Consider the following 12142-nt stretch of genomic DNA (forward strand, 5'->3'; position numbering starts at 1 on the left):
TATTTAATTATAAATCATAATCAATATGAGAATAAAATAGTTGCATAGTACTTTTAAAATGACTAATTTTATGGTGCATCCCAATATATCTAATTAACTACTACTACTCATCAGAGGAAAAAGAAAAGAAAATTAAGCCAATTGACGCGAGTGATTGGCACGTGCCAATACCACACTCTAAAAAACCAGATCCTAAAAAAAAAAACATAAATAGGTTAGAGTTGGGCATTCACTTTCTTTCTTTCATTCAGTCCCACCTTTGAAAAGCAGTGTAGCTCAAAGAAGGAACATGCATGGCCCCACTTTTTCTCTCTGTCCCGCTGAACAAAGTGTACAACAATCACAGTACTACTGCTATCATTCAAATACCAAAAATCAAAAAAGGAGAAAGCAAAAGCTAACCATAACTATCTATCTCTCTCCAACACCACTTTAGTTCCCCAGTCAGTCACAGCTCCTTCCCTAGACAGAGAAACTAACTCACTTCTAGTGAGAGAAACGAAAAGAAAAGCACTCCTCTTCAAGCTTTTTTGTTTTTCTGTTCTTGCTTGCTTCATCTTCCAATCTTCTCTCCCCATTGTGGTTTGGTTTCACACCTTCTATGTGAAGAGAGAGGGAGAGAGAGAGAGAGAGAGAGAGAGAGTATTGTACTATTGTGTGTGTTTTCCAGTCTGGAGGGAACACTGAAGAAGCTCTGAGTTGAGTTCTGAAAAAAGACAACTTAGTGAAGAAGAAGGGAAACCAAGGGATACCCATTTTTTCTCTTCTTCATTTCAATGGTGGGTCTCTGTTCCTTCTTTCTATTATGCTGCTTTGTTTTTTCCTTCTTATTCTCCTTTTGGGTGTCTAGATCTCCCTTTGTTTCATCAGTTTGTTCCCTCTTTGTTTTGTTTGAAGTGTTTAAGGTGATAATTTTCCAATGGAGACAAAACAGAATGTAGGGAGTTTTTGCATTTTGGCATTTCTCGAGCTCTTGTTGCCTTGTTTTTTTTTTTTTTGTTCCTCTCCTCTCTCTCGCTCTCTCTCTCTGTATGTTTCTTATTTCCTCTGAAGTTGAGGTTTCTTGCTCAAAGGTTTGTACTTTGAGGTTGTCTGATTGACGGGTTGGTGAGGCTTTGACTGATTATATCTGCTAGCATCCATTTCAATTTTCACCATTTAATGATATTTGCTCCGATTAACTATGTTGTATGTTTGCCCATTTCAAGTCAATTTTCAAACTTTAATAATTTAAGCTCTTTTGTGTGCAGTGCTATGCTCAGAATTGGGGAATAAATTTTACACAATGTTTTGAAGTTGATTGTGTCTGTGATTTCTGATGCCTGATACTTCAATCTTTTTAATTGAGCTTTCTCCATTTGTCGTTTCTATGTTGGTTAAATTTATAATGGTGTTTGTGCTTTCAGCAGCTATCACTAGTGACTACTAAGAAAAATATGGCTACTTTATTCTTTCATTCCGTATTCTTCTTCTGTTACTTAGTTCCCGGCTTTTTCACTTGTTTGAAATACATCCTGTCTTTAATTGATGTTTTTTTATATTCATAACTTAATTGATAATTGGTTATATATTAAAAGCTCACAATTCAAATCGAGTGAAGCTTCTTTTTAATTAATTCTTTGCTCTATTTGCAGCGTTTTCTTAATTAGAAGCCTTCATTTAATGATATGTGATATTGGGATATGGAGAGGGTTGCAGAGCCAAAGGTACTTCCTCGGTCCTTGCCTGTTCTAGTTGAGGTATCTAATGGACACACCGCTGCAATAAGAGAAGCTGGTCAAAGACTAAATGGGCAGGATGTTTCGAGTGTGTGTGGGATTCCAGCAAGAGAAGGGAATCAGTTTTCAAAATCACGGGATGGCCCTATGGCACGTCTTGCCTCCATCAGAGAAGTGGCTCAGTTATCGAATGCACGAATAGTTTTGGTAAGAGAGGATATGGGATTCGATACACGCTGTCAAGAGCCTCCCTCCCCTGTGCCTGTGCCTACAAGAACATGGAAAGGAAAGGGCTCTTTACCAGAAGCTGTAGAACTTGTGTCTGATATTGAGAAATTGAAGGGTAGCAATGATTCTTTTGTGGAAACTGGTCCAAGTTCATTTGCTGGTGCTAGTCATCCCCCAGAACCTGTTGATACTGATCTTATGAGAACAGTTTTTGTACCAATAGGTCAAACTAAATCTGAAGCTGGATGCTTAATGAAGAGCGTGTCCTTGAAGGGTCCTTTCTTAGAAGATCTTTCAATTCGTGTTCTTGCAAAGAAACCAAGCCTGGCTGTTGTTTCTCCTGCAGAAATCATGGCTGAGGAATCAAATGAGATGGGTAACTTATCCTCACCATTTTCAGGTGCTCGTGCATCACAGAATACTGAGAACTCTCCCCTTGCCCCAGACTCTGATGAGAAAGAATGTGTTTGGGATGCATCATTGCCTCCAAGTGGCAATGTCAGTCCTCATAGTAGTATTGATAGTACTAGTGTTGTCAGAACAATGAGCATTGTTAATAGTTGTGCAAGTACATACCGGAGTGATGCAGTTACTAGTGATGGAATGCTTAGTTTGGACAGGAATTGTGATAGCACTAAAGGAAGTGTAAGAGGGGATTCACTTGAGAGTGCAAAAACTAGTGCTAGTCGAGCAAGTGACAGCAGTGGCCTCAGTGATGACAGCAACTGGAGTAACATTACTGGCAGTGCCAATAAGCCCCACAAAGGAAATGATCCTAGGTGGAAGGCTATCCTTGCCATCCGAGCCCGGGATGGAATTTTGGGCATGAGTCATTTTAGGTTACTCAAACGGCTTGGTTGTGGTGATATTGGAAGTGTATATCTCTCAGAGCTGAGTGCAACTCGGTGCTTTTTTGCAATGAAAGTTATGGACAAGGCATCCTTAGCAAGCAGAAATAAGCTGACTAGGGCACAGACAGAAAGAGAGATATTGCAGTTGCTGGATCATCCATTTCTACCTACTTTGTATACACATTTTGAGACTGACAGATTCTGCTGTTTGGTAATGGAATACTGTCCTGGGGGTGATCTACACACTTTAAGGCAACGGCAACCTGGGAAACATTTCTCAGAGTATGCTGCACGGTATGTTTGTATTTTGCAATATGCAGTAATTTACCAAAACTATTTTTTAATTGCTTTCCAGTATGAAGTTCACCTTTTCCTAGTCTGTGATCTTTATGTGTTCATATCTGATTAACATATTCAAGTGTGATGTAAATGCTTTTCCTTTACATGCATTCCATAGATGATGTTTTTTATGTTCCACACCTTTACAATTATGAGTTTTGCGGAGAATTTTTTCTTTAAGTTAAAGAAGATGAACAAAAGAAGGAAGTATGGATGTTTAATTGAGCTGCTTTTGTGACTTCTTGCTTATGTAATGTTTCTTAAACTCTTGCACCAGAAGGAGAGAGATTCTAAAATTTTACGAGTATGAGCTATTTTTCTTAACCATTATGAAGTAGAGGAACATTTTTTTCTAATTTCTTATTCTGTACATAACTTGCGTTATTGATGGTACTACACATGATGATTATATATTTCCTAACAATTATGAAGTAGAGGAACATTGTTTGATTCCTCACATTTTTATAAGGGTTATGGTGCTATAAATATCAACTAGATGGAGTCATCAAGGATTATTTAAGGATGAAAAGGAAAAAAAAAGGGTTTGTTTGGATTGAAAATGCCAGTCGTGGAAGAGATTATAAGCCAATAATTGGTTTTTGGTTAGTCTAATCAAGGGCTAAAACAACTGTCTGAAAATGGCTATGATAATGTCAGAAGCCAACACATATTGATCTTAAATATATGCTCAAATTGTGCATGGTGAAATACAACAACAAAGCCTTGTCTCACTTGGTGAAATACAGCTGCATTATTTAATGGTCAAAATTAATTGATCAATTCAGAGTTGAGACATCCATGAAATCACATGTCTACGTGTTTATTGAGGCTGTTAAGTCATGGAAAATTTCTTATGCGTAACCAATTTAGATTGAAATCCAAGTACTGATGCAAGACTTTTTGGGATTCTAACATTTTTATGTCGGGGGCTTTACAAGAAATGCTGGGTGGTTTAATAACATGGAGAGTGGCTTCTCTTTAAAATCTGAAACAAGAGGGAGATGTCAAAACAATCCTATTTATTATATAGTTGAATTGACAAATATGTAATTTTCTACATACATGGTGTGTTTTGGAAAATGTACTTTTTGTTTCCCATGTCAAGTAATAAAATTCTTGCCATTCTCTGTATGTAGCTTTTATGCTGCAGAGGTCCTGTTGGCACTTGAATATCTTCACATGCTTGGAGTTGTGTATCGAGACCTTAAACCTGAAAATGTACTGGTCCGAGATGATGGTCACATAATGCTCTCAGATTTCGATCTTTCTCTCAGATGTGCTGTTTCACCTACCCTTATTAGAAATTTTGACAGCGACCCCTCAAAACGAGGTGGTGGTGCATTCTGTGTCCAGCCGGCATGTATCGAGCCTTCATCAGTATGCATCCAGCCTTCATGTTTTATGCCTCGCCTCTTTGCTCAGAAAAATAAGAAGTCACGAAAGCCTAAAGGCGATCCTGGCTTGCCATCCAGCACGCTTCCTGAGCTTGTTGCAGAACCAACAACAGCTCGGTCGATGTCTTTTGTTGGCACTCACGAATACCTTGCCCCTGAAATCATCAAAGGAGAAGGTCATGGAAGTGCAGTTGATTGGTGGACATTTGGAATTTTCTTGCATGAGCTATTATATGGTAAAACTCCTTTCAAAGGATCAGGAAACCGTGCAACACTGTTCAATGTAGTGGGCCAGCAGCTCAGATTTCCTGAATCGCCGGCCACGAGTTATGCCAGCCGTGATCTGATCCGGGGCTTGCTGGTGAAGGAGCCGCAGCACCGTCTCGGGGTGAAGAGAGGCGCGACTGAGATCAAACAACACCCCTTCTTTGAAGGCGTGAACTGGGCATTGATTAGGTGCAGCACACCACCCGAAGTTCCAAGACCAGTTGAATGTGATCCACCGGCAAAGTTTGAACCAGTTGATACTGTTGGGGTTGGCAACAACAACAACAACAATAGTAGTAAGAGGATGGTGGGTAATAATAATGACATGAAGTCTGGGGGTAAATATCTGGACTTTGAGTTCTTTTAAGTTTGGATTCCTCAATCTACTTTGTATTGTATTTTCCATCTTCAGTTAATTTTACAAGAGATGAAAGCTACATTATCATGTTATATTTCGGTTTAGACACAGTTAGCAGACTTCCATTTCAGTTGGGAATGATACACGTCATATTCAGAGTGTAAGGCCCTTGTCTAATACAAGAATTCTTATAGATAATCCATGATCTAGAGTCTCAATACAAAATCTAGATATTTCTCATTAAGCTTATGTCATTTGTTGTGTTATTCCTTCAAGTGCCTATTATTGTTATTTAGAATGTTCCATAGCATTATATGAATTAATTTTTGATATATTACAGGTATTAAATTCTTAGACTAACATGCATTATCACGACATACACGAGGTTGACAATGACAACAATTACGATGTCATCTTATTTTGCATTGTCACATGAGAAACGAGGTTGAGAATGAGGATAAAGAAATTGTGACAAGGCACGACATCATTATAGTATAAGACGTCGTTTGGAAAGTTTTAAAGCAACCCAGAGAGCTTGTTTGTTCTATCGTCATCAATCCAAATACATTGTTAGTAGACATTTGTGGGGAACGCCAAATTAGTGCTCATGTTTGTTAATTTAGATCATTGTTTACGAATTGGCAATCATTTAACAGAACTTTAGTTTTATGAAGATAGTTTATGATTCTTTTTATAAGTTTTGCAGGAAAGCTTATCAAAGTTCTTTAAAAACTTATTTTAGTTTTACAATTAAACATATATCGTAAAAATAAGCTCTCATTAATAGTTATCTGAATACATGTTTAATTAACCTGAATACTTAAATAGGGAGTTGCTATTGTTTCCTAAAATCCTCCAAATTTCAAGATTATCCCTCTACCAAAAACATTATAGCATTGTATTTCTGTTGCACAAAAGGGGTACAAATTTTCTGCGTAATGAAATTGTGATTTAATTGTGCAATGCGCAATGGAATCATGATTTTGTTCTATAGAAAACTCACCTTCTTTGTGCAGCGAAAATACGATGTCATAACATTTTTCAAAGAGGAAAAAATATTCAACAAAATCATGATTTTGTTGTAGAAGGGAGGGGGGGTTAAAACATGACATTACAACGGAAGTATAATTCCAATGTACATTTTTTTCTCCAAAAGAAATACTAGACAGAAGTATGACGCCGTGGTATAATGTATACAACGAAATCACACTTCCATTTAGTATTTTTTTGAAGAAAAAATATACAATAAAAGTGTGAAATTTCGCATAAATGGAATCACAATTCCACCGTGCATCAACAACACAAAAAATAATGAAATTGTGATTTTGCTTTGCGAAATTTCACAACAAAATTATGGTTCCATTTGACCATGAAAACGACAAGAAAAAAAAAAACTAGCAGCGTGAGTACAGGCTAGGGTGGGGTGGAGAAAGATAGTTTGGTAATTTCTTTTTGATTGAAAGGCCAACAACAATTTTGTTGGGGCCAATATTAACACTCTGTCTATTCCTAAGGATAGTGAAATTTGAGACTAATCAAGATGAAGTAACCCTGAATAGAACCAATTGTATAGAGGTGTTTTTCTCTAACAAATCTCTCCTCATTGAACAATAATGTATGCATGCATGAACTTTGGTATGCATTTGTTATATATTTCTGTGATAAACTGTATGTTGTTATTTGTATATGTGTGACTTGGACTTGTAAAATAGCATAAATCCTTCAAGAAAACACATGGCATTGGTTGGTTATTAGTGGCATCCTTACAACCAGTTACGAGTTATTCGGGGTCAAGACTCTGCTTAATCGGTTTGTTTATTTGGCAAAGCTCTACTTGTTATATCTTATTTGAGTACATTATTTCTTAATTATAATGGTAGGACTATATTATTCAGTACCCCAAAGCCTATATAGTGCGATCAAATGGAAACTGGAGTCTCTCGAATCTTGTCTTTGATTGAAATAAATAAACACTTGAAATATGTCACTATTGCTTTCTGCACTTACCAGTTGCTTCCTGCACTCCTTTTTTTGTCTCTCAGAATGACCAATGCAAACTGTAAAATTACATTCCAGAATGCAATTCCTTTTTGGCTTCAGGGAATGACGAATCTGGAAGGCAAAAAAAAAATCATTCCGGAAAGAGTGTAGGAAGTAACTTGGGAAGTACAGAAAACAACAGCCAAGAGTTGGTAGTAGCTCAATCAGCCTCGGTCCAACTCATTTGGAGTTAGGTATCTTGGGTGATGATAATGTTGGAAATCCATCGTGTTGCTATTGTACTTATTTTTGTTTTATTCAGGTGTTGGCACCATGCATATGAATGTAACCTCAGAAAGAATTGTTGAAAGAAATTTTGTACTTGTTGTGATATTTGGTGTATTGAATGTCGCAAGTCTTCCTTAAGAATGACTAGAATTTATGACTTCAATTCTTGGAATGGGAAGACATGTTAAAGCTTGTCTAATATAAATGGAGTTGAAGCAGAGAAAGACAAATTGAACTGATGTAGAGATAAATAGAAAAGAAAAAAAAAGGCTACCAAAAGGAGGAAGAAATTTGAAGGAATGAGGACAACAAGTCAACAATGTTAGAAAAGTTTAAAAAAAGTAAAAGGAAAAGTTTTTAATGAAAAAAATATATTTTTTGCATTAGTTAATCTTATACTCTTCAATTTTGAAACATGTTAGTCTATTCTCTTTTCTCTTTCTTAGGGGTGGGGTATTTATCAACTATTCTAATTTAATCTAATAAAAATCACGATAATCAAACTGAATTACTAATAATCAACAAGCAAAAAAAAAAAACTAAACCAGAAAATGGTGATTTTCATATTAGATTAGATTATATTAAATTTCAGACCCTATGTTGAAAACCGATCTAATTTAAATTATAACACTGTAATTTTCTTAATGCATGACTAAGTGAAATTAATTAAATTACAGGAGAAATTAAATGTATTGTGTTGGGCTGTTTTTTTGGGCCTCAGAGAGAGTTGTGAGGAAGGGATGTGGTTAGTAGAACCTTGAAGAAAAGCCCTTAAACCTTCCTAAAACCTTGCCCCAAGGCACAAAATCTGAAAAACACTCTTCCTCCCCAAGTCATTCTCTGATCTCTTTCAATCACCCCCATTCCTCTATAGAAGATTGTGGAGCCTCCTCACAATCTAATTGTTTTCCTTAACCATTGGGTTCTTGGTGACTCAATTGTAATAGCAAGTTTTTTCCTTTTTGACTTTTCCTTCATCCTTCTATGAGCTAACCCGGGCAAATGAGAGATGTTTGGTTCAAAATCTAATTGAGGTTTCTTTAGGAGTATTTTGTGCCTTTGTAGTGAGAGAGTGATTGTTGAAAAAAAGCTTCTCCTTCTGACTAAAAGTGCCCTCCTTTCCTTCTCTCTATTTAAGGAAATCCAAGCTTGGAACCTAACAAGGGAAGGGAAGCTCAACCTTTTATGTGTTTTGTTGCTTTAGAATTGATTTCAAAATTAATATATCTTTTAAGTATTTAAAATAAAAACTATAATTCTTTTAAATTATTTTATTTTTTACTTCCAATTTTCTACTACTTATTCTTTTGTTGTACTCCCAAATGTTTCTACTCTTTGAAAATTAATTTTTGAAAAATATTTTCTAAATTAAATTTTAAAACTAAAAAACAAAAACACATCATATATAATTTTCAAATTTTGATTTCATACCTATGAAAAGAAAAAGAGAGAGAGAGAGAGAAAGGAGGAGAAGAAAGGGAAAATGGCTTGTTAATCTGGATACAAACTTGCAAAGGCAACATAAGCAAAAGTTTTAATATAAATGAATAACAATTTATTTTGGATAAAATATGTTTAGTTCAATTGGGATTTTTAAAGAAGAAATTCATTTCAAAGTTGGAGAGAAGAGATTTCAAAATAATATCAAAAGCAAAGTAAGAAAAAAGGATAAAAAAATATAGGAAAATCAAGAAAAAAAATGAATAAGCAAACTTGAGATAAAACAAAAGGAATGAAAAAGAATTGTTTTGGAATGAGCAAAGAAAAGCAGGGGGGGGGGGATATTAATAAAGATGATTATATAAGGATTGACTTTAATGGATTATTTTTAGTCTAGGACTACTTATTTTCAAACACCACATTGGGTATCTAATCTTTGTTGGTCAAGATGCAATTTATTGATTTTCATCATTTAAATCTATGAGAAGTAAATATACTTTCTTTAATTTATTTGATGTTATTAGAAATAATCTACTTTCATTTGGATGCTTTATCAATGTTTAGAGTTTAATGAATGATTAAATTGAGAGGAGAGATCAAATTACATCCATGTAATTTTGTCCAAATGTCACATAATTTAATCACTTTCAATTGAATAATATTTTCTTTTGGATTGAAAATTTATTTCACATAAATCATATATATAAAATTTCATATATGAATTCAAAATTATTTACTATCTCATTTACACAGATTAAAATCAACATCATATAAACTTTTCGTAATATACTAAAATATGATACATTTATTATCTTCTTATTATTGTTCAATTTTGATAAATTTTGACACGAACAATCTTGGTAATATATAAATATTATTGAATATTTGATTCAATAAAAATCACATTCTATATCAAGTTATAAAATAATATAATATTTATTAAAATTACATTAGTGCAATTTGATCTCTCATCTTGAATTAATTCCTTTCTCTCATAACATTTAATTGTTTGTAGAATTAATCTGTAGGGGGGGGGGGGGTTAATTTTAAATAGTTTGTTATAGGATGATAAAAATATAAAAATAAAAACTGAAAAAATATAACAAAATTCATTTATAAATAGCACGATGAGAGATAAAAAAATTCAAACAAATAACAACAAAAAATAAACATACCTTTAAAATGTAAAAAAGGTTCTGAAAAACTAAAATATTGTTTCTTTTAAAAGAAGTGATACAAGTTTTCAATCTAAATAGCTTGTTCATTTTTAATTTATTAAAAATTGTATTTTAAATAAACATAATCATTGGGAAATATACAAAAAAAATAAAAAAAAAATTCAAAATTAAAATAAATGAAATTTTAAAACAATAAAATATAATAAGAAATAATTGAAAAAAATCTTTAAAAAATAAAATATACTAAAATTAATCATTTAAATTTTTTTTGGCTTAAATGGATTTTTGGTTACCTTATTTTTTTAAAATCTGAAATTTTGATCCTCTTATTTTAAAATAAAGATTATTAATCTTTCACTTGTCTAAAATTTACTATTTTGGTTTTTCCATTAAACTGAAAGTGTTAGACATTAAGAAATTAATGTTAATTATGTAGATTAAACAAATAATTTTATTTTATGTCATTAACTTTGAGTTACATTAAATTAATTTCTTACTAATAATATTTTTCAAATTTGGTGAAAGGACCAAAATTGTATATTTTACAAAATAGAAAGATTAAATGTTTCTATTTTAAAATAGGGAGACTAAAATTATGAATATTAAAAATGTAATAGAACTAAATGTTTCTATTTGTAAAATAGGATGATAAAAATTATAAATTTTAAAAAATAATGAAAATTACATTTTAACCTTATTGTATAGAAATAACATTAATGTTGGCTTTTGAGTTTCTATTATCCTTCGAGATATATGCACATGGATGATTTCTAACGTATCAAATCAAAATTAAATTTTCATATTTTTTATCTGTTCATTTTAAATGGAGTAAAATAAATATTGGATTTTTTAATTTATAAAATTAAAAAAACGTTAACCGCCTCAGTGTGGATGCAAGAAGGTTCAATGGTATAATGGACTCAATTTTTCGAATAAACAATTCATAGTCGACCTTCGAATCTAATTCTGATTCGTGAACAAATTTTTTAGGTGTTTCATTTTTGGTAATTAAATGAAATTGGTGTGACTATTATTTTTCTTGTGTATAAACTAATTTTTTTAAAATAGTTTTTTTTTATTCACAAAACTTCAATGTAAAACTTTGTTTAAAAAATTAGAGATCAAATCTGTTCGAATCAATGATATGTTAATTAAGTGATGAAGTTTTATTATTAATATATAATTGTTATGAAAAGTGTAAATTTTAAAAAAGCATCAAACCAATTTGAGACAATTAAAATATACTTGAATTCTTCAAAATACATTAAGTTTAATTTTTAAAATTTGAAAATATTAGAATTTGCTTTGGACAAGGATGGATTAGTAGGATAACATGGATTATGAAGACTCTACATTGGTTATTAATGTACTTTATTACTAGTAGTTCTTTTATATATATATATGCTTTTCAAAACAAACGCTAAAATTATTATTGAGGATTAAATATATTTTTTATTTCTATAAATTTATTTTTTAATGTTGGTTCTCCTGTAAGTGTTTTTATTATTTTTAGTTTGATAAGTTTATATTTTTTAATTTTGATTTCTATAAGTTTTTATTTATTTTTTTAATTTTAATCTTTTTAAGGTTTTTATTTTTTTTCATTTCCGTATGTTTGCACTTATATGAACTAAAATTAGAAAAACAAAAATTTAAAGAGATTAAAAATGAAAAAATGAAAACTAAAATTAAAAAAATACAAATTTATAAAGACTAAAAATAAATAATTTCTTTTGCAGAAATCAAAATTAAAAAAAAAAGATACAAATTTGCATGAATCAAAAGCATATAAATGTATTGCCTATAACAAAATTATCTTCTGTTCAATTGGCCGGTAATAAGTGCCACGATATTCTGACAATGATTGAGGGGAAGAATATGCACAATGGAATATTGTACGACCAAGTCCACTGAAAATATTTTGGTACAGCAAAATTTAGCCACTTCTTTTTGAAAGTCATCTTATCCCATATCTGTCTATCAATTGTGGCATGTTACACATTGTTTTTATTCCTTGAATATGACTCTGCATCATTTCTTGGGTGAATTTTATCCTTCTATGGAGCAACTTCAATAACTTGTGCTAAGATTTCCTCCCATA

The 12142-nt window shown here is 32.3% G+C and overlaps 1 protein-coding gene across 2 annotated transcripts; it reads left to right on the top strand.

Annotated features, from left to right (window-relative positions):
* Window positions 1-265: 265 nt before the first annotated feature.
* On the top strand, window positions 266-5724 carry LOC114397641 (serine/threonine-protein kinase D6PK-like). Of its 2 annotated transcripts, XR_003663372.1 has the most exons (4): window positions 266-779; window positions 1635-3091; window positions 4273-5315; window positions 5496-5724. XR_003663372.1 is itself a non-coding variant. In XM_028359784.1 (3 exons), the coding sequence occupies exons 2-3, from the start codon at window positions 1683-1685 to the stop codon at window positions 5162-5164; spliced, it is 2301 nt and encodes a 766-aa protein (XP_028215585.1). In that variant the 5' UTR covers window positions 266-779; window positions 1635-1682; the 3' UTR covers window positions 5165-5404. The 2 variants fall into 2 exon arrangements, 1 of the variants encoding a protein (XP_028215585.1); XM_028359784.1 differs by lacking the exon at window positions 5496-5724 and having other exon boundaries at window positions 4273-5404.
* The last annotated feature ends 6418 nt before the right edge of the window (window positions 5725-12142 follow it).

The sequence above is a fragment of the Glycine soja genome, chromosome 18, assembly GCF_004193775.1.
Source record: "Glycine soja cultivar W05 chromosome 18, ASM419377v2, whole genome shotgun sequence".
In the NCBI taxonomy this organism is placed as follows: Eukaryota; Viridiplantae; Streptophyta; class Magnoliopsida; order Fabales; family Fabaceae; genus Glycine; species Glycine soja.